Below are 26436 nucleotides of genomic sequence, written 5' to 3'. Positions count from 1 at the left end.
CACCTGCAAAGGGTTCCTGAGCCATTAAATGGTCTCTCAGTCTGGTTCATTAGGAATCACAATCATGGGAAAGACTGCTGACTTGACAGTTGTTCAGAAAACCATCATTGACACCCTCCATAAGGAGGGAAAGCCTCAAAAGGTAATTGCAAAAGAAGTTGGATGTTCCCAAAGTGCTGTATCAAAGCACATGAATAGAAAGTTATGTGGAAGGGAAAAGTGTGGAAGAAAAAGGTGCACAAGCAGCAGGGATGACCGCAGCCTGGAGAGGATTGTCAGGAAAAGGCCATTCAAAAGCGTTGGGGACTTTCACAAGGAGTGGACTGAGGCTGGAGTTAGTGCATCAAGAGCCACCACACACAGACAGATCCTGGACATGGGCTTCAAATGTCGTATTCGTCTTGTCAAGCCACTCCTGAACAACAAACAACGTCAGAAGCGTCTTACCTGGGCTCAAGAAAAAAAGAACTGGTCTGTTGCTCAGTGGTCCAAAGTCCTCTTTTCTGATGAGAGCAACTTTTGCATCTCATTTGGAAACCAAGGACCCAGAGTCTGGAGGAAGAATGGAGAGGCACACAGTGCAAGATGCTTGAAGTCCAGTGTGAAGTTTCCACAGTCTGTGTTGATTTGGGGAGCCGTGTCATCTGCTGGTGTTGGTCCACTGTGCTTCATTAAGTCCAGGGTCAATGCAGCCGTCTATCAGGAGATTTTGGAGCACTTCATGCTTCCTTCCGCAGACGAGCTGTATGGGGATGCTGACTTCATTTTCCAGCAGGACTTGGCACCTGCCCACACTGCCAAAAGTACCAAAACCTGGTTCAATGACCATGGGATTACTGTGCTTGATTGGCCAGCAAACTCGCCTGACCTGAACCTCATAGAGAATCTATGGGGCATTGCCAAGAGAAGGATGAGAGACATGAGACCAAACAATGCAGAAGAGCTGAAGGTCGCTATTGAAGCATCCTGGTCTTCCATAACACCTCAGCAGTGCCACAGGCTGATAGCATCCATGCCACGCCGCATTGAGGCAGTAATTGCTGCAAAAGGGGCCCAGACCAAGTACTGAATACATATGCATGCTTATACTTTTCAGAGTTCCGATATTGTTCTATTTACAATCCTTGTTTTATTGGTTTCATGTAATATTCTAATTTTCTGGGATTGTGGATTTGGGGTTCTCATGAGCTGTACGCCATGATCATCACAATTATAACAAATTAAGGCTTGACTTATCTCGCTTTGCATGTAATGTGTCTGTCTCATATATCAGTTTCACCTTTTAATTTGCATTACTGAAATTAATGAACTTTTGCACGATATTCTAATTTTTCGAGTTTCACCTGTATAGTTCAAATACCACATTCAGTCACTTTGCAATGGTGAAACTGACTGAAAATTCTCCTGACTGAAAATTCCAGGCTATTTGTTATGAAACTCTCTAGTCAACAAATTAATAGGCCTACTCCTTGCCAGAAAGCAAATTGCCCATTCAGCCTATTCTTTTGTTTTGATCCTGGCAAGTTACTTTGTAAGTGCATTACCCTTTCTTGGAAAAGCTCACTCTTAGTCCAACCAATGGTTGACAAAAAGGATTCTGTCCTTACATCAGACATCCAAGAAAAGATGTTTGTCACAATGGAATATTGAGGCTGTTTCCATGAGCAGCCAAGACTGGGCTAGGGCAGCTAAACCCAAGCTTGGCTGACTGTGAGAACTGATGGGAGCTGTGTGGCTCCTGGCAGCTCCTCAGCAGCAAACCCCACCTAGGGAGCCTGCCAGTTAGCCGAGGTTAAGGCTGCGTGTGTAACATTAACCCAGGCTAATTGTTTGGGTGTCAGTGCCGGCTGCTCCCATCCAGTGCTGATACTGGAGTGAGCTCCTAGCCATCACTCTTACTCATACAGTGCATTGTGGGACAACATGTCCCGGTCCCCAATTCTGTGCTTTCCGGGGCAGCAGCAGCTCATGTGGGCACGAAATCCGCACAACCAGCAACTCTTGTAGATCATCTGCAGGGAAGGTAAGCTGCTGCAGCCTTCCCCACTGCCCTCAAGCCCACTCATGGGATCGTGAGAAAGGGCTCAGTTTCTTCTTGCCAATAATGACCTATTATGTGTTGATCAAGCATGCTGTCTGGTGTTCATGGTTCTATTAGCATGTTAAATTACATATTTGAATCAGTAGGAAATTATCTTTAGCTTGCACATGATCCCCATGGGAACAGTGTTATAACTAGCATAGTCTCATGGACTCCATGATGGCATCCTTCTTAAACCGCCAAGTTGTTGTTTATTTAAAAGTCATGTCCTAAACTGCCTGCAGGGTCTTCAATCTTCAGCTGTGCCCGACAGACTAGACTGCTGTAATTGGATTCTGTGAGGTTGACACTGGGTCAGACTTGCACTTTTTTCTCTAAGGTTGAAAGAGTAATTACAACTGGAAACAAATCTATAAGTTCTGCTTTGGTACCTGGACTCATACCCTATCTTGAATTGATATCTGGCCCTTGATGTGGTAAAAAAAAAAAAAAGAAGGTGCTTCCCATTTCACATGTAGGGAAATGAAGCATTACAATCATGTGTGTTTCATATAAATTCTACTGCAACATCTGCTTTCTTAAATGGTAAATGACTACTGCTAATCTCTCTCTCGATAGTAGTTTTCAGGAAACACATTTGTTCTGCCTTCAGCCAATGGACTCACCTCATCCAAGCACATATGTCCTATTTACTGCTAAATTATGCTAACTTTATTATTATAGACACTGACTGTCTGTGTTATGGTGTCTCTGTATTTTGAGACTCATGTATTACAGACTAGTATCTGTATTATGAGAGTGACCCCTCAAAATACAGAAGTTGGCCATTCCTCCTATAATGCACTCTCAGAGGCTAAGTCCCCATACAACTTTCCTCAATAACTAACCTATATTTATATCTAGGACACAGTAATGGTGATTACAGTCCTTCCCCTATTGGAATGGAATGCTGCCATGCTCATTCCCATTTACAGAGAACTAGAAGCCTGCAACAAGACCTTGGCTGATAAATTCCAACAGACACAGCAATCCCACACTCACGAATTAGATACCCAGCAGCAGGCCATGTCTCTGTCCCCAACCCTGTCCCTGATGCATGCTCTGCTTCTTGCCCATCTCTTTCTTTTCTTCATCTTCTCTATTATGTATTGCTTCTCTCTGTGTCACTGGTGTATTTTTATTTCTGATTTTTATTTAGCATATTTCTATACTGCCCAATATGGAAATCTCCAGGCAGTATACAAGTTAAAACATAACGATATAAAAACAATATAAAACAGTTAAAATTCATAAAATAGATAAAAAATCTTGATGAGTAAAAACATATTAAAATTTCAATTAAAAGCCTGGGAAAACAAACAGGTTCCTCCTAAAAACAAACAGAGGAGGAGATGCTCTTATTTCAGCAGGGAGCGTATTCCAAAGCCCCAGGGTAGCCACACAGAAAGTCCAGTCCCGGGTCACCACCAAATGAGTCGGTGGCAACCATAGCCTCTCCAGATGATCTTAATAGATGACAGGGTTCACGTCAGATAAGGCGCTCTCTTAAGAATCCTGGACCCAAGCCACTGAGGGCTTTATATGTAATAATCAGCACTTTATTTTGTTCAGAAACATATAGGCAACTAGTGCAGTTCTTTCAAAATTGGTGTTAAATGGTCTCTTCGGGTAAACCCAGAGATCAATCTGGCTGCTGTATTCTATACCAACTGCAGTTTCTGAATTATGTACAGAGGCAGCCCCACATAGAGTGTATTACAATAGTCAAGCCTAGAAGTTACCAGCATATGTACCACTGTTTTAAGGTCATTTGTCTCCAGAAATGGACGTATCTTGTGTATCAGCCAAAGAGAATAAAAAGCACTCCCGGCCACTGCCTCAGCCTGAGGAACCAGCGAGACTTTTGGGTCCAGCAGCACTCCCAGATTATGTACCTGATCTTTCAGGGGGAATGTAACCCCACCCAGAACAGGCAGATCTGAACCATCTCTCAGGTCCCGATCCCCTACAGACAGTAACTCTGTCTTATGTGGATTAAACTTCAGCTTGTTATCCCTCAAACAGACCATTATTGCATCCAGACAGGAATTTAGGGGTGGGCGTGTGATGCAATTTCCTGATTATGTTGGTATGGAGAAATAGATCTGGGTGTCATCAGCATATTGATAATATCCCAGACCAAACCTCCTGTTGCTCTTTCTCAGTGGTTTCATGTAGATGTTAAAAAGCATTGGAGATAGTATGGAGCCTTGTAGAACTCCACACTTTAGCTCACCCTTTGCAGAATAACAGTCTCCAAGTGACACCATCTGGAATCTGCCAGAGAGGTAGGAATGGAGCCACTGTAGAACAATATCACCCAATCCCACCTCCTTCAAGCAACCCAGCAGGATACCATGGTTGATGGCATCAAAAGCCACAGAGAGATCCAAAAGGATCAGCAGTGTCACACTCCCCCTGCTAATAGCCAGCTTGAGGTTATCCATCAGGCCGAACAAGGTAGTCTCAACCCCATAGCCCACCCAAAAGCCAGTTTGATAACTCAGTCACCTTGCCCAACCAAGGAAGATTAGAAACAGGTCTGTAATTAGCCAACACTGAGGGGTCCAGTAAGGTTTCTTCAGATAAGGTCTAATAATCTGTTGGACTACAACTCCCATCATCCCCAGACATGGCCTTTGTGGCTGAGGATGATGGGAGTTGGGGCCCTAGGTTAAGAAACTGGGGGCCCTAGGTTAAGAAACCCTGCTCTAGTCATTTACCTCACTGCTTCAGCTCCCATAGTTCTTCCAAGTACCACAGGGTTGACTTTAAAGCAGGTCAAAGAGGATGCTTAGGAGTGATTGTATCTACCGCTCTAGTAAGTGCATTATTCCATATTTGTACCAGAGCATCGACAGAATCACTAGCAGAGCCAACTTACAACCCTTCCAAGGCTTCTTGGAATCCTATTGGATCCAATAACCTTCTTGGGTGGACCAACCTAATGAGTCCTTCACCCCTGCAGAGGTGAGTTATGGTTCCATGGTGATCACAGTGGGGAGATGACACTAGTCCCACCCATGGAACACCACCTTGATCAGAGCAAAAGACCAAATAGAGCATGTGACCAGCATCATGTGGCAGTCCAGAAACCACTAGGGATAGGCCCATAGTCATCATGGCCACTATGAACTCCTGAGCCACGCCTGACAACCCAGTCCCAAAATGGACATCCCCCATTACCAACAACCTAGGCCACTCCAATGCCAACTCAGCAACCAGAACTATCAGCTCAGTTAGGGACCTAATAGAAGTCCCAATCTATCCTTGGTCCCTAGACTTAGGTACACACATTCAATATAGGCCAATTCCCTGACAGGGATCCTGGTAAGGGAAATGGTATTCTTATAGACCACAGCCATCCCACCTTCCTGCCCACATCCTCTCACCTGCTCCACCGGGAAGAGCTGGGAACAAATCAGGCCACTAGCCTCTCCAGACCAGGTCTCCGTAATACACACCAGGTCGGCTCCTTCATCCATGATCAAGTCATGGATGAACAAACCAGGCCACTAGCCTCTCCAGACCAGGTCTCCATAATGCACACCATGTCAACTCCTTCATCCATGATCAAGTCATGGATGATCTCAGACTTATTTTAGACCGATGGTATTACAAAGTAATAAGGTGAGGTTCTGTGGGTTGTACACACTGCTCTCCAAGGTCAAAGAAGTGGTAGGCCTGATGGAAGGGGAAACTGCAATTAAATTTCTGAAATCCCTTCCCCTATTATGACCTGCTGCTCTACCAGCACCAAATCTTTATTGATTCCCCACCAGGACTGGAATAGCTGTCCCAGAGATGTCCCCTGCCTCCCCATCTCTTCATGAGTAAATGTTTACTGGTCAATGACCAAATAAACTTTTCTCTCTCTCTGGATGACCCAAGACACATACCTGTACCAGGCTCAGCTAATAATTAGCAGGAGGCTCCATTCCAGAAGTCCAAAACAATGCATTGGCCACACCTCCTCAACCCCATTCCTGAAGGCTACCATCAAAGGGCAGACCACTTTGGTGGCTGGCTTCAGCAATTCACCTGCCAGCAACTTGCACCAGAGACTGCACCTCTAGCACAGCCTTCCTTCTTTTAAGGGCCAAAGAGTTGGAAAAGTCTAGCCAGCTGTCTCTCACACAGCTGCTTGAAGTTAGAGCAATTAGATAGACAAGCAACCTGGGGGTGGAAAGGAAGCCTCCAGCAAAGCCTGGAACCAGCCTGCCCACCTCAAACGGGGAGAAGGGGGAGGAAGGAAGGAAGATGGAATGCACCCAAACCTCCTCCTGGCATCTCCTACAGGGTGCCACCAGCAGCCTCCAGCACAGCCTTTTCCTCTCTGCTTCACTACTCTGTTGTTACCTCATAGTATCCTGGATTAGTTAGATTCTCAGGGCAAGGAAGACCAGTGCAAAAAGCAGCCCATTTACTTCACCTTACAGTTTCCTATTCTGTCTCCAGGACCAGCTCCTTTATTCCATGACTGTCTACATTATTTCTCTGTGGCCACAATTGAAAATCAGCCCTGTCAATCAGTACACAACATGGCCATTCCCAATCCTAGCAGATTTTAATTTGTGCACCTGGCCCTAGAATCCAGAATGTCTCTCTAATAGATTGCATGGCCATACCCTGACACTTCATCCATTTCTGGCAATCATAAAGGTAAGTTCACATGGTGGTCCAGATCATATGCTGTCTCTATATCTCTCCTCTTGACAAAGCTTCATCACCAGAAGTTCCATAGGAAATGTCTTGAAAATTGAGTGGGGGAGGCATATATTTTCTACACATTTACATCATATGGGAAAAATTCATTTTAGAACTCGTATCATGTTGAAAAAGACAAAACATGACAAGACATTCAACAACTTAGGCTTACAAAATTTAAAAATGGAGAGAAATACAATATTTGCATTTTGGTTTAAAAATGGAGAGCAATGCAAGATTTGCAGAAACCAGCAGAAACCATTTTAATAATAAAATCTCACAATTAGTAAAGGTGATAGATTCCAGCAGAGCAGTTGGATAAATGCCTAAATTAAAAGTTTAGGGCATGTCCCAAATTGTATATGTTAAAAATTATTGCATTCAGGGGACTCACCATGTCTGTATCTGAAACTGGTCCAAAACTGGTCACATAGATGTTTGTGAAGACTTCAGTTGTACTGTCTAGCATAAGAAAAGAAAAGAAAGTGTGAGGATATGTTTTCCTCCCCTTCTGATGATATTAACAAATAGGCTAAGTAAGGTCCTAAAACATATTTAATATTTATTTATTTATTAGTGACCTTGCCTTGACAAAGGCACCCAAAGCAGTTTACAATATTAAAAGGAGCAAATTACAGAAGATTAATAAAATGTCTCAGGGTGTTGGTCTTTTCAGGAACTGAGGACAAGAGCTCCCTGGCCTGCGTGCCTCCTTTCTTGCCCCTGTGTTTCTTCTGTAAACACAATAGTCCACATGGACATTTATTGTAGCACAGCTGTGAACAACTCGTTCACCATTGTTGATCACTGTAGAAACATATCCTAATAGACAGGGCTGACGACAGGGTGGAGGGGAAGCTGGTACAAATTACTGGGGCCTGGCAGTCCAGAAGGGGGCCTGGCTGGTGTGTGCATCTCTTCATCTAAGTCATTGATGAAATGTTGAAAATTTTGCCCCACTGTGCCCAAAAGACTGAGGGAACTCACTGCAGCCGAGCAGTGAGTCTGAGGGACAGAGATAAATGATATGAATGCAGAGGAGCTGGCTTGAGACGGGCAGCCACGCCATCGCCGTGCTGTGTTTGGACAATGCCTGTTGCCCTTGTTGCCTCGCCAAACAGTCCGTGTGCTTCTGCAGGCTTGCAAAGTGAGTCCTTTCAATTATAGACTTTCTCCCTGAGCCACCCAAGTTCTATCATGGAACTGGATCAGCCTGGATGTTTGCGGGTCAGCACCTTGCTCCAATCCCCACCCCAAGGAGTTGCTCCTACCATCCTGCCTATGTGGCTGCCTCAAAACTCTCCCAGTGCACCCTCCCTTACTTGCTTCAATTGGTGAGCTCACCCACGCCCCACCTGAGCTTCGGCTCAGGTTACAACACTTCTCCCTTCCTGCAGCTGGGCTCCTGGGACTAGCAGCTGTTGGCAGTTCAGCTCCTCCCTGCTTTGGGATCCTTAGAAAGACTAAGAAGGGAGAGTGGCAGAGGAGTCTGGGGACTGGGCCGGGCAAGGCCAGCATTCATATATCAGACAGGGCAAATTTGTTTTTTGCACATCAATGCAAATCCCAAGTAAAGATTTTTAGCCACTCTGCCCTTGCTGAGGGGCCCCAACATTTCTTTTCCACTGGGGCTCAAACCAGCTATCGGCAGCCCTACTAACAGAGACCCATTTAAGTATGTGCCATTCTTGTTGCAAGCAAGTAACTGTCCGGCAAGGCTGGCTGTCCTTACCTCCGAGGATGGTGTGATGAGAGGGACCAAGGCGACAGGGACAGGTGGCAAATGTGGGGGGGAGAGACGGAGGAAAGACTGCCAACAGGCAGGGACTCAGCTCTAGTGGAAGAGGAGCAAAGCCCTGATAAGACCGAAGGGGAGGCATGCAAGAATAATATCAGCAGGATACCTCCTGAAGGAAGGGGGTCTGAGCAGGAGGAAGGAGAAGAGAGAGAGGCATTGGCAACAGCTGTAAGGGGTAATCAATACAGGTAATAAAGAGGGCTGTTGGCCCTATAGTTGGGAGCGGGCAATGCATAGCCTGTGAGGAGGCAGATAAGGAGCTGGCTGGGGATGAGAAGCTGGCTGGTGGAGAGTGTCAGGGGTCACCGGAGAGGGGCAGACACAAGGAACAAGCAGCCTGGGACAGAGGAGGCAGAGGGTGATGCTCAGTCCCCTCCCTGTCCCTGCTCTGAGGCTGGACTCGATAAGCCTAGCCAGGCTGAGTAAAAGAAACAGGGATATGTAGCCAGACAGTAACATAACCGGAATTTCATTTTGCATGAATAGGTAAAAGCCTGATGCAATTCACATGCATGTGTAGAACTGGGCTAAGGAAGCCCAGCCCAGTTTTGCATGCACGTGTGAACTGCTGGGATCCCAGCAGCACTACGGGGGCAAACTCACCTAACTAGTGAGCACTCCCTTAACCCTGTTTCCTTGATCATCTGGCAGTGGCTGCCAGATTGCGGGGAGCGCGGGGAGGGGAGGGGGAATCCCCATGATGCACCACACACTTGTGCGGGGGCCAGGACAACACATCCTGGCCCCGACTCTCCTTGCTGCCTGGGTGTGTGAGGAATCATCTGGGCGTGCAGGGAGCATGCCCAACACAGGAAGAGCAGTCGTCTGTGGGAAAGATAAGTATAACCCGCCTTCCGCACAGCCTGCTCTGGAGCCCTTCTCACTGTTTGTGAGAAGAGGCTCACTGATTTATTTCCTAGGGACAAACCAGATGTGACACTTACAAGGTCCTGCTTGAGCGAATAATGGTCTGGTTCTCCTATCATGTGTGCCTCCACTTTTCTATATTATCATGCTTCATCCATCTCTTTTTGTGGCCACTTCCAGAAGGGATTGTTTTCTGCACAAGGCTGAGCTGATTTGTAGAAGGACTCCTACTGCAAGCTATTCTGGGCCATCCAGACAAATCAGTTCTTCTTGCAGGTTCATTTTGTGAGCTCCTGTCCAAACCAGAAGGACATTGGAGGTTCTGATGCTTCCACATTCCTCCCACTGTGGCTTGTGTAGCCACCCATTGTCCCCCCACCAAGATACTCCATGTGCATCTGCACACAAAATATAAAGGTTTAAGAGCTATTTATTTTATTTTCTCTCCTTTTTAAAATTTCAACAGAAGCACGCACTTCCAGGCACTGACAGTACTTTACTTGGAAGTTTATAGCTTCTGCACAACTGGAATAGAGAGGGGGGAGGTGCGTTCTGTGTTGGGGGACAATCGTGCCTTACTAACCTCTTGGGGTTCTTTGGGAGTGTCAACAGACATGTGGATAAATGTGATCCAGTTGACATAGTACACTTGGACTTGCAAAAGGTTTTTTGACAAAGTTCTCATCAAAGACTCTTGAGCAAACTTAGCAGTCATGGGATAAGAGGGCAGGTTCATTTACAAATTAGTAATTGGTTGAAGGCCAGGAAAGAGAGGGTGGGAATAAATGGACAGTTTTCACAATGCAAGGAAGTAAGAATTGGGGTCTCTCAGGGATCTGTACTGAGGACAATGCTTTTTAATTTATTTGTGAATGATCTAGAAGTTTAAATAAGCAGTAAGGTGGCCAAATCTGCAATGACACAAATCTATATAGGGTAATGAAATCCAAAACAGATTGTAAGGGTTCCAAAAGGGATCTCTCCAAACTGGGAGAGTGGGTGACAAAATGGCAAATGTGGTTCAGTGTAAGTAAGTGTAAAGTGATGCAAATTGGGACAAAAAAACCAAAACCCTAACAACTTCACATATACACTGATGGGGTCTGAGCTGCTGGTAACTAACCAGGAGAGCGATCTATTGAGCTGTGGTGGACAGCTCATTGAAAGTGTCAACTCAGAGTGCAGCAGCTGTGAAAAAAGCAAATTCTATGCTAGGGATCATTAGGAAAGGGACTGCAAATAAAATTTCTCATATTATAATGCCTTTCCACTAATCTATGGTACGGCCACATTTCAATTACTGTGTACAGTTCTGGTCACCATTATCTCAAAAGGGACATTACAGAACTGGAAAAGGTGCATAAGAAAGCAACCAAGATTATCAAGGGCCTAGAGCACCTTCCTTATGAGACAAGGCTGCAGCATATGGGCCTTTTAGTTTAGGGAAAAAGGCAACTAAGGGGAGACATGATGGAGGTCTATAAAATTATGCAAGGTGTGGACAGAGCTTTTCTCCCTCTCTCACAACACCAAAACCAGGGGTTATCCCATGAAACTGATTGCCAGGAAATTTAACACTGACAAAAGGAAGTACTTTTTCACTCTCTTCCATGGGTTGTGGTGATAGCCATCAGCCTGTATGGCTTTAAAAGGGCTTAGACAAAGCCATGCAGGACAAGTCTATCGATGGCTAATAGTCCTGATGACTATGGGCTACCTTCAGGCTCAGAAGCAGCATGCCTCCAAATCGCAGTTGCAGGGGAGCACAGCAGAGAGAGGACATGCCTTCATTTCTTACTTGTGGGTTTCCCAGAGGCATCTGGTGGCCCACTGTGTGAAATAGGATGCTGGACTATATCGGCTTTGGGCCTGATACAGCAGGGCTGTTTTTAAGTTGAGAAAAGGAGGGCTGTCGCTTGCTCTCGCTTGTTTGCTCTCCCCCTCCTCTTCCACGTGTTCCTTGCTCCCCACCTAGCCATACACAACTTGTAGGAAACTTGCAGATTCGTGTCTATAGGTAGAAATTCCATGTATAAAATGAAGGAAAAGAGGGAAGAGGTGATGCTCTCAAAAAGACTACTGTCTGGAACTACCAAAGAGGGGTTTGAATAGTCTGTGCAGGTGCAGGTTATCACATGGGGCAGGGGGGCAGGGAGAAACAATGTAAAAAAGACTGCAGTAAGAAATAGGGCTCTGCTGGTGGGTAGAGTGGAGGGATTTAAACAGCCCCTGAAGGAGTGGAATAGCTCAGCAGCTGGAAAAAAACAGGGAGGAAACACTTTCCAAGAGGCTACTATGAGAACAAAGTGCACCCTGCAGCAGAGAAGAGCTCCATGTGGATGTTGTGTGGGCTTGTGTCTGAGTGTTCCTGTGGGTGCCCTCCCCCTCCTTTATGTCACCAGCAAGCACTCCCACCAAATTGCACAATTTCTTAACTGCATGCTTGACCCTTCTGCAATCTTTTCCCTCCCACATTCAGGTTAGTTGAAATACACTGTTTCTTCACAGTTTGAAGGGCTGATCCTTACCAAAGAATGCACAATGGGCTGTGTGTCATCAGGACTCCCCACAATATTGTATATAGGAATCGATGACAAGAGTGGACTATATCACCATCCAGAAGTGACCTGTGTCTCCTACCATTTGACTGAACAACTACCACTGCTTTGCCTCTGCCAAAATCACTGCATTCCTGAGCATCTCTATTGTATATGTATTTCAATAGTCCTTGTGGTTTAATGTTAGTTTAACTAATAGCTGATTCATTATTGGAAAGTCAGCAGGAAACCTAATCCTAAATGCTGTGTGAGAGAGACATCACATATCTGAGAAAGAAAGAAGGTTATTAGGATCAAAATACAGAAGTAAGAATGCAAAGCAAAAATGCAATTAATATCAAGTGTGCTTTCACCCCTAGTCTATAACTCTAATGTGAATTAACTAGAAACTCTTTTTTTTAAAAAAAAATAGCTTGAAATTACAGCATTTTTAATAGTTATTTAGGTTTGCAGCTTTTAAGACACATATTTAGTATAAGCTTATCACTGGAATAACAGGAGCTAGAAACTTACTTGTACAATGTAATCCAATATATGTGCAGTGAAATCCTTGGACATAAGTCCCATTGAGTTTGATAGGCTTAATGAAGTATGCCTAGTACTGCAATCATACAGTCAAAAATAGGAAAGTCAAAAGAAACCTAATGATTAAAGAGTGAGATAGATATTTGAGGCTAATGAGCAGTGTTCTGTCTAACAGGAATTCCCAGATGTTGTTGACTACAACTCCCATAATCCCTAGCCAAAGGCCATTGCAACTGGGGATGCTGGGAGTTGTAGTGAACAACATCTGGAAATCCCTGTTACTAATGAGCCATATGTTTCCTGCATTTCAGATTACAAGAGCAAAATTTCCCTCTTCAGTGTTCCGATGTGACTGGAAATCATGCTTCAAGAATCACAGGAAAAGTCTGGATTTCCTATGTCCTTGTGAGGGGAAGAGGGGAAACAGTTTTACTTCCTCTCTGAAACAATTGATAGTCCAGTGTTATGTCTGAACTAGGGAACTGTGGTTTCCTTCAAATCACAGTTAGGGGAAATCAAAACAGGATCAAACCATTTTTTTCAAATTATGAAAGACAGAACTCAGAAAGAGTCTAGTACTGTAAGCATGCTGTGTTCCTTTTGTGAGAGACATAATACAGGGCAAGTTAATTATTTTATAATGAAAAGATCAATTATATGGTGGAATTATGGGTACTTCAGAAGTCAGCTTTGCCTGAAAACTGAACTTATGACCTGATAAGAATGAACCATCACTTTAAAAGACATTTCACAGGCCTTCCCTGCAAAAGCAAGGCAACAGAAATATTGAAAACCAATCTTAGGTATGTCCCCTAAAATCAAGTTATACTTTCAATAGTTAATCAGGTACTTTCAATAGTTAAATAATATTCCTTTCTTGCTAGTGTCTTCTCTGCAGTATGGCATCTGCTTTTCACACAATGGTTTTAATACATACTTCATACTTTTAATTCTCAGAGTTACAGTTCAAAAGAGTGCTGAATTCATGTGCATTCATATATTGCACATTTTAAATTAGATAAGCAGACCACATTTTTCTTCCTTTTTCTACCCAGTAATGTAAACAATATGGCATACATATGGGTGCCACTGCCCTCTACAGGATGAAAGGAAAACATAGTAACAGCCTTGCTAGATCAAACCAAAGGTCCATCTAGCCTTAAAAGCCAATTGCAACACTAGCTATGTTCCTGCAAACTCACAAGTAGAGCAAATGGAGAAACTCTTACTATTTGCCCCTGGCATCTTGCAATCAGATATATACTGCCTGTGAACACAGAGACTCTCTTTTTATAGTCACTGACATTTTCTCAGTTAATTTGACTATGCGTTTTGAAAAATCTATCTAAACTAGGGTTATCCCCAGATCTCGTGCCAGTGAATTCCATCAGTTGTATGTTATTAAGTGAAGAAGTACCTTTTGCCTATCTTGAATTCTAGTAAACAAGAATTATAGAATTTTGAAGAAATAAGTTACTTTTCTCTATCTAATATTCAGTAATTTTAAACCTCTATCATGCATGACTTCAGCCATTTTTAACAAGCCCAAATCTATCAGAAAAAATCCCAGTCACTTTAATTGTACCTTTCTTTTCCTTTTACAGGTCTATTGTATATTTTTGGAGATGAAGCAATCAGAATGGTACATGGGAATGAAAATGGCCCATATAAGAATAAAATTCCAGTCCCTATGTTCAGAGGCGTATCTAGGGAAAATAGCGCCTAGGGCAAACACTGAAATTGCGCCCCCTGTCCAAGCATCTGACACCCATCTTTCAGATAACTTTACCATAATATCAGCTGAAAAATACAAGTCAGGCTCGCTAATCTTTTAATATTTCAAAAACTATTTAGCAGTGGACTTAGCCAGACCAAAAAATGCTGGAAAACTACAAATTTCAGTATGCTGGGGCTCATGAAATACCCAAATACTATGTGGAGGTGTACTTGGAAAACGAAACAGAAGTGCCTGTCTAATTCTCTACTGTGCATTGTAGCATCACCATTACATAAGTTTTAAAAATCAATGGAGAATTTGACTTTCCCCAGATACTCTGAAAAAATAATTAAAGGATATGCAGAGTAAACTGTGTCACTGCTTGGAATATATTCTAGTCTTTCAGAAAGACAGTTAAAATGAGAGAAAGAGAGCAAGAGACTCCCAGTGGGCCTTAATACTAAGGATTTCACACTGATTCAAAGACAAGCTCACCATTAATAGCCATATTAGCAAGACATCACATTTAACTCACTTATCACAAGAAGCAAAGTAAGAGCAAATGAATACAATCCTAGCTCATAAGCTTCAGCTCAGTATTCACAAGCCTTGATTTTCTGTACATAGTGCCAATCTGAATATGTGTACAGTGTCTTATATTATATTAATTTTTTAATTTTTTTTACCTGTAGCCCCTTTGGGGGGCTTCCTAAAGGCTGTGGGTTTTTTTTTTTTCAAAGGTTCCCCCTCCCCCCACTGGTCTCTAGGGCCTCACAGGGACCATTTGAGCATGTGCAGTGGCCATTTAAAAAAATAATCTTTTTTTTAAAAAATGGCCACTGAAAACAAAATGGCCAGCCCACATGCTCAAATGGCCTCTGCAAGGCCTGGCATGACCTAGGGACTCACAGAGGCCATTTGAGCATGCATGGTGGCGATTTTGTTTTCGGTAGCCATTTTTAAAAAATTTTTAATTTTACAAAATGGCGCCCCCTTCAAGTGGCGCCCGGGGCATGTGCCCTGCCTGCCCCACACTAGATACGCCCCTGCCTATGTTTGATTAAGGGCTGACCTATATAGTGCTGCTGCCCCTAGGAAATTCTTGTGCAGCAATCCCTCGCTCTCCACTAACCATCTCCCTGTGGAGAGGAGCAAAAAAGATATGTCTGATGGAGATGGACATGCCAACACTTCCCTTTAAAGCATGCCAGAATAGAGCCTTCTGTGTATAAATAAATAAGGTATACACCCCTTTCCAAAGATGCTAAGATGTTGTTATTTGTTGCACATGTCATATGGAATCATACATACTGGAAGTATAGACACTTTTACCATTTATGCACAACTCAAAAAAACAGTATAAACATTACCAAATAGGGACCTTGCACAAAGAGCTTGGAAATGTGGAAAATGGCAAAAAGAGGCAGAAAACAGAGCACCTGAAACTGTGAAATTTGCCTTCTCCTGTAGGAACAGTTCACAATATCACTTAACAGTTGCATGCATGGGGAAGGAAATAAAGCATTCAGATTTTATTTAAACCCAGTGATGGGGAAAGTAATCTCAAGCAATACCATAAAATAGTATGGAATAATTCAACATTCACCTCAGTTTAAAATGAACCACATCAAGAAGCTAAACAAGGATAAACGAGTTTCAAAATTTTTAATTTGAGTGACTACATGCCCCACTATATGCTATCTTATTCTACAGCACCCATAAAAGCTGTAAGAAACAAAGTAATTACAGATATAATACTGAAAAAACCCACTCTCTATTTGCAAGGTGGTATGTCTGCATGCATACAATGCCTAAATGGGAACATAATGGTAAGTATACCTCCACGTTAAATGGCATAGGGTTTGCCTCTTAAGAGTGCAGGGGGAATAGATTGGTTGGAAATCCAAAAACCATGAGCCCTATTCAGACATTATGTATGTCCATTCAGTTATCTGGACACATATACATGGTTTTTGCATGAATGACTGCACATGAGTTCATTTAAAAATTGAACCTGCATACAAACCCTCTCAAATGCAGGTACATATAGGAAGTGTATTGATGTACATGAGTTTAACATAATATGTGAATAACTGTACATATGTACGCTGTTTACAGACTGCACATATGTGTTGATAGGATTTTGGTGAACAAGACATTTTGTGGGAATTAGGGGCAAGCAGGTGTTCTTCAATGAAAAAAAATGTGCTGAATTCTAAGATCTAGGTTATCAAGTTTAATACTTCATAGTTTGGCCAACACTCATGACAGCATGCACTATCTGATCATGAAGTCTGGCCTACAGGGAAATTCTCCTATGATACCAGAAACTAGATGTCAGATTATATAAGGCACCAAGGTTTTATTTTCAGGGGACTGATTCAGATTACTATTTGCTCAACAGTCCTTCCCACTGAGCAGTTAGGAGTGTGTGCATGTTTCTCCATCACACTTGTTGCATCATTCCCATCACTACATAGCCAGGGTGAGGACAGAATGTCTGAACCACCCCAATTATGTGAATGATTATATTAAAGTAGTTTATAAACCATGTGGTTTGGGGTGGACCAGATATTATGCTCCCACTTGACTATGAAACAGCAGGTGTGGGGTGGAAGATCGGGGAGAGAAATGCATTCATTCTCTCCTCACCATGTGATGGGCAGAAGTATGAACTGGCCCAATAATATTTATCTAAGAGTTCCCTAATCATATAATTGGGGTAGACAGTGCAATGCAGGATGTTGCTGAGGTAACATCTCACAGAATGAGAGGGGGGTCTATCAAACTGACTAGACCCAGACTGAATGCAAATAATATATCCACAGATGAGGCATCATATCTCAGAAATATGGGATTAGCAGCATCAAATCTGAATCTGTATTATTACGGTCACTGACTAGATGCCAAAAACACAGAAAAACATAGAGAATAACATTTTAAATATGATGGCAACCATCTTTAGTGTCAATATCCCAATATGCCAAATAAGATCCCATTCTAATAGTAACCTAAAATAACCTAAAATCTAATTATAGATTTTTAAAATGATTCTACTACTACTACTACTAATAACCTAACACACAGCTTTAATCCACTCTTGTCTGATGAAATCTTAACAGCCACTGCACAAAATTTAGCTACCTTAAGGACAGTTTCTAAATTCTACTGGAAAACTAATAAATAGCATAGGATTCAGTGTCCTGGAAAGGATGATAAAAGAGGAGTAATAAAAATGCTGAAATAGCAGCTTTTATAGGAAATGGTATGGGAACTATTTAACACAGTAGTTGGAGTTATATTTCCCTTACTGTGATGTATGTGACTTAGAATATAAGAACAGCCCTGCTGGATCAGGCCCAAGGCCCATCTAGTCCAGCATCCTGTTTCGCACAGTGGCCCACCAGATGCCGCTGGAAGCCACAGGCAGAAGTTGAGGGCGTGCCCTCCGTCCTGCTGTCACTCCCCTGCAACTGTTACTCAGAGGCATCCTGCCTTTGAAGCTGGACTTACTTGAGACATGAAGCAGGATGGATCTGTTAGTTTCCTCAAAAGGAGCAGTGATAGCATCTGTGATGTACAGTTCTGCATATTTTGTCAAGATTCAACATATAAAATGGTCTGATAACAGTAGGGGTATAATTAATTTGATTTATAAAGGAGATAGGATCCATGAGCAGCAATCTTGGCCTTGGTGCCAAAAAGGCATTTGACAGTATTGAGCAGCATATCTTATTTATTTATTTAACAAATTTCTATTTCACCCCAAACTCATGTCTCTGTGTGGTTTACAATAAAAATACCATTAAAACAAGATTAAAGCATTAAAACAATCTAAAATTTATAACGTTTAAAACATAAAATTTAAAACATGTTAAAAGTGTTAACTATTAAAACTGAAGATCTAATTAAAAGCCTGAGTGAACAGATGTGTCTTGACTAACCTTTTAAAAGTTGTCAGAGTTGAGAAGGCTCTTATTTCAACAGGGAACACATTCCAAAGCCTCGGGGCAGCAACAGAGAAGGCCTATCCCTGAGTAGCCACCAGGCAGGCCAGTGACAACTGTAGACGAACCTCTCCGGATGATCTTAGATTCAGTCATAAAAGTAATGGGAATTAGTAACAGATTCTATCATTGGGATTCTGCTTGTTAAAAAATGCAAAAGCTAGATGGATGGGATTTAATCTAAATATATTTTTATTAGAGAGATACAGGACCTTTCTTTGGTTCTCTTTGCTATATTTATTGAATCTGTGGTTAACTTAGTTTGAAGATAAGGAAATGGAGATGGATTGAAGACTGTTAATATGACAGTATACACTGATGACATAACACTGAGTCTAGCTGATCCAGCTCAATCAAAGATTTATTTATTAAAAATAGGAAAAATACCTGACTGTAAAAATAATAAAAGGAAATCTCAGCTTTGTTTAAAAAAAAAAAAATCAGTGGATCTCCATGCTGGTACATTAACTTGGTATATTATTAAGATATTAGGTAGATAATCTCATTAAACTAAACTATGATCTCCATATTTTAAAAATTACAATCAGATTTTCAAGTATAGAAATACATTAACCCTCATGGTTGGGTGAGATATCTGTAATGAAATGTATGCAATGCCTAAGCTCTTATTTCTTTTTCAAAATATGTCATTAAGATGAAGAAACAATGATTTGAGGGGCAGGCCTACTGGTAAAATCAGCACAATCTAGAATATTTACTGGCAAATAGTAAACCAGGAAAGAACTCGAAAAGTGGCCAATTTTACCCTGACAGTAGGAAAATGTTGTTGCTCTGGTGCCCACAAAGTAGGCTGGAAGCTGAATAACATATTTTATTGTTGATGTTTTATTGTGTGCCCTGTTGTTCTCATTTTTAAAAGCCTTACTTTTATAGTGAGTTTTACATTTTTCTATTTTTGTTCTGGTTAATGACTGAGACAAATAAAATTGGACTGGACTGAACTATTACTTTTTCAAACCAAATATATATAAAGGCAGATGTGTGCACTTTCCCCCTTAAATTCAAGGGTGCATACATCAATTCACTGGGGCCACACTAGTAACCCTGTTTCACATATTTTAATTATTTTGTTATTAAATTATTTGAAATTATTTAATGACACACATCCTTGGCTTTAATTCAATGACTTTGTTATACTCACAGTCTAGCTGATTAATGTATGCTAGGTGTGGAGAATCCATTGCCCATAATGGGTGAACATCTATCTACATCTTGTAAGCTTATTCTCCAGCACTTCACGTAAAAAATAGAAGCACTGCTGAATGACATTCCCCTACTGCAGATGGAGGCAATAAGGAAATGTATGTATGTATGTATTATATGTATACCCCCATTTCTTTCATAACAGAACTCAAGGAAGCAGGGTACATAGGAGAAGCCAGTTATTTGTTTTATTTAATTGACAAAATGAGAATTTTAAAGATGCCCCTCCTCAAAGCCCATTAAGGGCTTTAAAGTTCAAACCAGCACCTTGAATTGGACCCGGAAACAAACTGGTAGCCAGTGCAGCTCTTTCAGGATGGGTATGATGTTCTCCCATTGGGCAGCTCCAGATAAAACCCTAGCTGCCGCATTTTGCACTAGCTGCAGTTTCCAGATATTCTTCAAGGGCAGCCCCACATAGGGTGTGTTACAGTAATCCAGCTGTGACATGACTAAGGTATGGGTAACCGTGGCCAGATCTGCCTTCTCGAGAAAGGGATGCAGCTGGTACACTAGCTGAAGCCGTGCAAAGGCACCCCTGGCCACCACCTCAACCTGAGCTACCAAAAGCAGAGCTGGGTCCAGTAATACCCCTCAAGTTGCGTACTTGCTCCCTCAAGGGGAGTGCAACCCCATCCAGAACCGGTAAAATCTCCTCATCCCGATTGGCTCTCCTACTGACCAGCATTACCTCTGTCTTGTCCGGATTCAATTTCAGTTTATTAGCCCACATCCAACCCATCACGGCCTCCAGCCCCCAATTCAGGACATCCACCGCCTCCCTCGGATCAGGTGACAAGGAGAGATAGAGCCGAGTGTCATCCGCATATTGCTGACAACTCAGTCCAAGTCCCCAGATGGGTATCTAGTTCAGCAAATGCCATCCTTAAAGTTGTGAGGGTGTAAATGATTCAAATAAAACAGAAGGGGACAGAGGAGAAGCAGATAAAAAGACGACAGAAGGATGTGCTAACTGGTCAAAGAGATCAAATGGCCAAAAGAAAGATTCAGCATATATGTGTTGATATGCCAATCCCATAAGCAAAACTTCATGGAGGATAGGTCTATCAATGGCTACTAGTTTGAAGGCTTCATGGGCAAGATGCCTCTAAATACAGGGGAGTAGCAGTAGGAGAGGAGGGTATGCCCTCAGCTCTTGCCTGTGGGCATCCCAGAGGCATCTGGTGAGCCAGGGGCATAACTATAATAGGGCAAGGGGAGACAGCTGTCTGGGGACCTACTGTCTTGGGGGGCCCCAGAAGCAAGTCATATGACTGACTCCCCCAGCCACACACCCGCCCAGGCTTCCTTCAGTTGTATTCATCCTCCAAAACTGATGTGAGCGTTAAGACCTGGAGCTACCAGAACAGCATGTCTTTCTCTAGTACCACTAAATGACTTGCTTCGTCCACAATTTACAAAACCTTTTAAAAAAACAATTTAGGATGATGTTCTATTGTGGCACATAGGAGATATTCTCTCTCTCTCTCTCTCTCTCTCTCTCTCACACACACACACACACACACACACACACCACTATGCTTTTTGTTACCACTATTCAGCCTCATTTAATATTTCTTTACCTCACAAGCTGAACTTCAGTGAGAGGGGGCCCATTTTAAAATCTTGTCTCTGGGCCCACTCCAGCCTTGCTATGCCCCCGTGGCGAGCCACTGTGTAAAACAGGATGCTGGACTAGATGGGCTTTGGGACTGATCCAGCAGGACTTTTCTTATATTCTTAAAGAACCAAACAGACATTTGACCCTTGGAAGATGTGGAGAAGCTTGTGTGTGCATCATCCTTCAACCATGATTAGTTCACAATAGTGCTTTATGAAAATCAAAATCCTTGGGCTGGGTGAGTGAAAGACACTAAGACTAATGATAAAAGGCTTGTTACATCTGCAAACTGAGCACAGAGACATCTTTTAAAATAGTGGTTCACTTATAATTAGGAGTGGGGAAGCAACTGTTAGTATCCAACCATAGCACAGCATCCCTCCAGTGATTGTTGCTGGTGTTACTTTTTATGTTTCTTTTTAGATTATGGGAACTATGGGGCAGGAGGTCATCTTATTATTTATTTTAATTCATAAACTGCTTTGAGTTTGTGCTGAAAATAATATACAAATATTTGTAGTAGCAACCGTAGTAGTAGTAACATAGAAGGTGTTGACTAACTGCTTAAAAGGGGCAAACTCCTGGATCTGCTGCACAGTACTATTAGCCTGGTTCAAAAACTTGGAGACCACCACACACAAAAAAGCTAATTCAGCAGTAGCCACCAAACAGATGGCACCAAAATGTTGTTATTGCCAGATGTTAAAAGTGAGCAGGTAAATATGGAAGAGGCTGCAGCCTCAATACTGAAGGCAATGGTTCCCTGCCCTCATTCCGAATTGGCTTCACAATGACACTACATAGCCAATCATATTTGGCTACCTGACAAAATCATGAAGTCATGAGAGCAGGGAGAATAGCCTTCATTCTTAATGAGTATTGGGTAAGGAGTAGTCTGATTGCTGCACTGCAAGGATGTTTGCCCTATACACAGCCTTAGCCTAATCACAGCTCCACTCCTGAAAAACTGCTAAATGGGGCAACCTTTTCACAGAATGAAAATGTTTGTGAAAAGTCTCCTCTGCCACTTTGGCTCAGCCCTACTGAGAGAGGTAAAAATGAGATCCTCCCCTCTCCTTTCACCGTGTCTCTTGAGCTTTTAATGGAGGATAAATCCACACCTTGTAATAAAAAGGCAGGCACTGATGCTTAATTCACATTGGTTTTAATGAGGTTTATTAGGTGGGAAGAAGGGAAAAACAAAATGAAAAAGAGAGAGACACTCCATGGGTTTCTTTTTCTCTGCCACTGCTTCAGAATAATGCTTGGTGATAATCCCTCCTTCCTTTGTCTCTTGACTCTAAAGCAAAAAACAAGCAGAAGGGGGAAAGCAGCATGAAGTAGTAAAGTAGGAAAGCCTTTTATGCTGCTGCAGATAGTCTCACTACTGCTCTGTTTCCCAGAGCTACAAGCAAGAAGCCCTCACTAGCCAAAGCAATGTATTGTTTTACTTCCAATACTCATAAGATCCATTGGGAAAGAGAGTGTGGCAGGAGAAAAATAAAACCTAAGGAATGTTGATGTGGAGAAAATCCTGGTATTTGTCCTTTCTCTGTTGGGCAAAATACCAAGGCAATCAGCCTTGCTAAAATGTTAAGGGAGGCTGGTGGAGAATAAGATAGTCCTGCCTTGTGAGAAAAAGGAACAGCAGTGCACCTGGGAATGGGTTTGTAAAGTCAAAGAGTCATTACAATAATCCCTCCCACAAAGCGATGTAAAAGTAGTGATACTGTACAAACCACTTCTGATGGCTTTTCCCCTCAGTGGCCCCAGGTTATGCAAAGCCCAAAAGCAAATGGCAAAGTGACTGTGAGATAACAAAGAATGAGTCAGCAGGCTTCACAGGTAGAAAACTTGGTGTATCTTCAGTAGCCTTGAACCTATGGCCATTCCCTCACAATGCGGCCCTATGTGTGTGCTGCACAAACCTGGACAAAATCTGGGACATTCTATGAGAAATGATTTACCCCATAGTATTCCCCAGAAAACAGGACTTATAGGGTATATGTAAGTTATTTTTAAAATAATAATCATTGAAAATCTGCTGTCTGAAACATACTGCCGTACCCTACTTCATGGCAGGGCCACCCCTTCATTACACAGGATAAGTTCACAAATATATGTTCATCGCTTGATAACTATACCATCAAATAACATGCAAGTATGAAAACAGTCAACATAGATTAAATCTCACAGATGGAATTTTCATAACACCTCAAATACAATACAGGCATTCCCCAAGTTACAAACATCACATAGGGTGCCAACCACCCCCATACCCACAAGCCTGTGGGGTACTGGGTTTTGTTGTTTCTGAGGTGTTCATTGTAGATTCTCTGGTAGCATATGAGATTTTCAGTGAAAAACAAGAATCCACTCTCATATGCTACCAGAGAATCTACACTCAGAACACCACAGAAACAGCAGAACCCAGCACCCCATGGGTTAGCAACCCTTCCCCTGGCCAATGTGGGGTCAGTAAAGAGTGGGAAGAAGCAAAAGAGCCAATGCGGAACAAGGAGGGAATTGTCAGCAGGTCAGCCCATGATTTAGGTCACCGATCAGAAGGCTGGAAGGGTGGGAAATTCAAAGAGATGTCAAACACAAAATGGAGACTGACTCAGAGATCACCACAAAATGGAGGTCTGAAACAACAAAACGTTTTGTAGCCGAAATGTGGGCGTTTTGTTTTGTATACAAAACTTTTGGATCTGGAAAATGGGTGTTTTGTCTTGTCTACAAAACACCCGAAACAGGCTGTTTGGGGTACAAAACTTTTGTATCCAAAACATTTCGCACATCCCTACAGAACGATGTGTCCCAGGCTACCCCATGGAACAATGCATCCCAGTCCACCCACATATCACACAATGCATCGTGCGATGTGAAGAGGAGACATGCACCCACAATGCACCATGTGACAAATGTGGTGCATTGGGGTATACCCCTGTAAGATGGGCACTCTAGGCACTCATCTCTGTGAGCACTTGGGCTTCAAGCAGCTCGAGCACACATACAAAATAAGCAGTGGAGTTAAGGGCACCCTTGTGTTCTTAACTTCAGCTAAAGGCCAGGCTTCAACATAGGTTTAAGTAGGCGGGCTGCACCGGGATCTACACGGATCCCAGTGCTGCACACAAGCAGCCTAACCAAGGCTGGGCTGTGCTAGCCTGGGTTAGGCTGCTCATGAGAACAGCCTTATCATGTTAAGGAAAACCCCGACTTAATAATGCCAACCCACATATACAAACAAGTCATTGTTCTTGTGAACTATATGTATATGTGTTATGAGTTATGAACATCTGACTTACAAACAAACTTGTGGAACTCAACCTATTTGTAAGTTGGGAACTTCCTGTACTTTTCAGTGGAGGGGCCTCACACATGGAAAGTCATTGGGTATTTGCAAACAATCATAAGGGGGTGGTTTGTGGCTTGGAAAAGTCCTTACCCCATACTAGACAGGTGAGCAAAGCCTCTGTTGGGCTTTATAACCCCCGTTCCCAGATGAGTGCCACAGCAACAAGCTTGAATAGCAATAGCAATAGCAATAGCAATAGCACTTACATTTATATACCGCTCTATAGCTGGAAGCTCTCTAAGCGGTTTATAATGATTTAGCATATTGCCCCCCAACATTCTGGGTACTCATTTTACCGACCTCGGAAGGATGGAAGGCTGAGTCAACCTTGAGCCCCTTGGTCAGGATCGATCTTGTAACCTTCTGGTTACAGGGCGGCAGTTCTACCACTGCGCCACCAGGGGCTCCTGATTCTCAGGGAAGTACCCTGAGAATCAGGAGAACCTTCCCACAATGCACTGCATGGCCAGGAGGCCATAAACTTCATAACGTCAGCAGCCATACTCTGACAAGGGGGCAGAAAGTGGGCCCAGTCCTATTCAAGCCATTGCATAGCATGTGCTGTGCAGAATGGCACATTCACAGCTAGCAGCCCCTGAGCTGCAATGCTCTCTCACAAACATGGCGGCCAGCAGCCAGGACCTGAAAACACCAGGAAAAGCAGACAGATGATCAACAAGCCTAGGTACCAGGGCTTCTGCTCTTCACTAACTTGGGTTATGAGTGAGAGTTAGGGCAGGGTTACCCAGATTCAGACTTCCAGGGCTTGGGGCATCTGCCCTGCTTATGTGCATGTAACCCTCGGTTAGAGGCAGATAACCCACCTTTAGCTGCTCATGCAAAGAGGCTTACTGAGTGGTAAGTCATCTAATGGTGTACATATGTGTGAATTGGCCCACTGGAACAACTAATTCCAGCATTCTCTACTAGAATGTGCATAGAACTATCATAACTAAGGGTACAGGCAATTCAGCAATGGTCCAAATGAGTGCATGCAGCTACCAACTCAGCTTGAACTCAAACTCTTGCAGTTGCTAGACTTCATTCCATTTCCAGTAAGTACCACATAGTAGCAAGGAATTAGAGAGGAGGGTAAACTAATATGACAGAAAATGTTAAGAAACAAAGTTAAAATAAAGACAATTGTTTTTGAAATCATGTTAATATTCCTCAAGACGAGTACTAATTTCTTTTGTGAACTCACTGGTTCTGCACATGGAGGAACTATCAGGGGAAATAATTAAATAGACCTATGTATTCATGCCAAAGATACAAATCTCTCCTTAAAACAGGCATGACTATTGTTGATAGCATTTCCATAATTGTTATGATTTATATATTCTTAAAATATGGTTTTTCAATTTAATCTATTATATATTTTAAATAATTTGTTCATACTAAATAAAATCATACTTCCTGATGGCCTACATATATGAAATTTTGCATGAACAGTCCTGCCACTTAAATTAGCTGAATGCACTACTTTTTACCCTGGAATGTGCTTGGGGAAAGGTTTAAATTTTCCTGCTATTTTTGAAGAAGAAATACTGTATATAATCATCATTTTTTAACTTATTGTTTCCAACAGATTTTTACACTCAATAATCAGATCAATAATTCCAAAATGACATAATGCCCAAGAAAAGCAGATTATCTTTCTCAGATTCAAATCTACTATGACTCAAATTTACCATATATGGTCATTGTTCAATAAAATGAATACAGTTTGACGCTAAAATCCTACACATTTCAAACTGTCATTTGACTTCCCTTTGGCAAGCACATTAATTAAAAAAATCTATTACACATATTTAATTTCATTAATTTTCCTTTAAGTGGAACCTACACAAAATAATTTTGCACAGTCAATGGCACTCTCTCAACTTGCTACCCTAGATGCTATCCCATACTGCCCTGAGATTCGATTCAGATGCAATCCCATCATGCGGTTGATGACTGATGATGTGCAGC

The 26436-nt window shown here is 42.5% G+C and overlaps 1 protein-coding gene across 4 annotated transcripts in view; it reads right to left on the bottom strand.

The window, feature by feature from the left end:
- GABRA2 (gamma-aminobutyric acid type A receptor subunit alpha2) overlaps positions 1–26436 on the bottom strand; it is a 184578-nt gene that overhangs the window by 110408 nt on the left and 47734 nt on the right. For 3 of the 4 annotated variants that reach the window (XM_053255481.1, XM_053255478.1, XM_053255479.1), the window contains one exon: positions 7182–7249. In XM_053255481.1, coding sequence (XP_053111456.1) covers positions 7182–7249 — 68 coding nt within the window. Of the gene's footprint in view, positions 1–7181; positions 7250–18196; positions 18341–26436 lie in introns of all 4 variants that reach the window. The other variant, XM_053255480.1, reaches the window with a different exon arrangement.

This window comes from Hemicordylus capensis, chromosome 5 (genome assembly GCF_027244095.1).
Source record: "Hemicordylus capensis ecotype Gifberg chromosome 5, rHemCap1.1.pri, whole genome shotgun sequence".
Lineage (NCBI taxonomy): Eukaryota > Metazoa > Chordata > Lepidosauria > Squamata > Cordylidae > Hemicordylus > Hemicordylus capensis.
The sequence above is the reverse complement of the archived record's forward strand: the minus strand, read 5'-3'. Positions and strand labels throughout refer to the sequence as shown.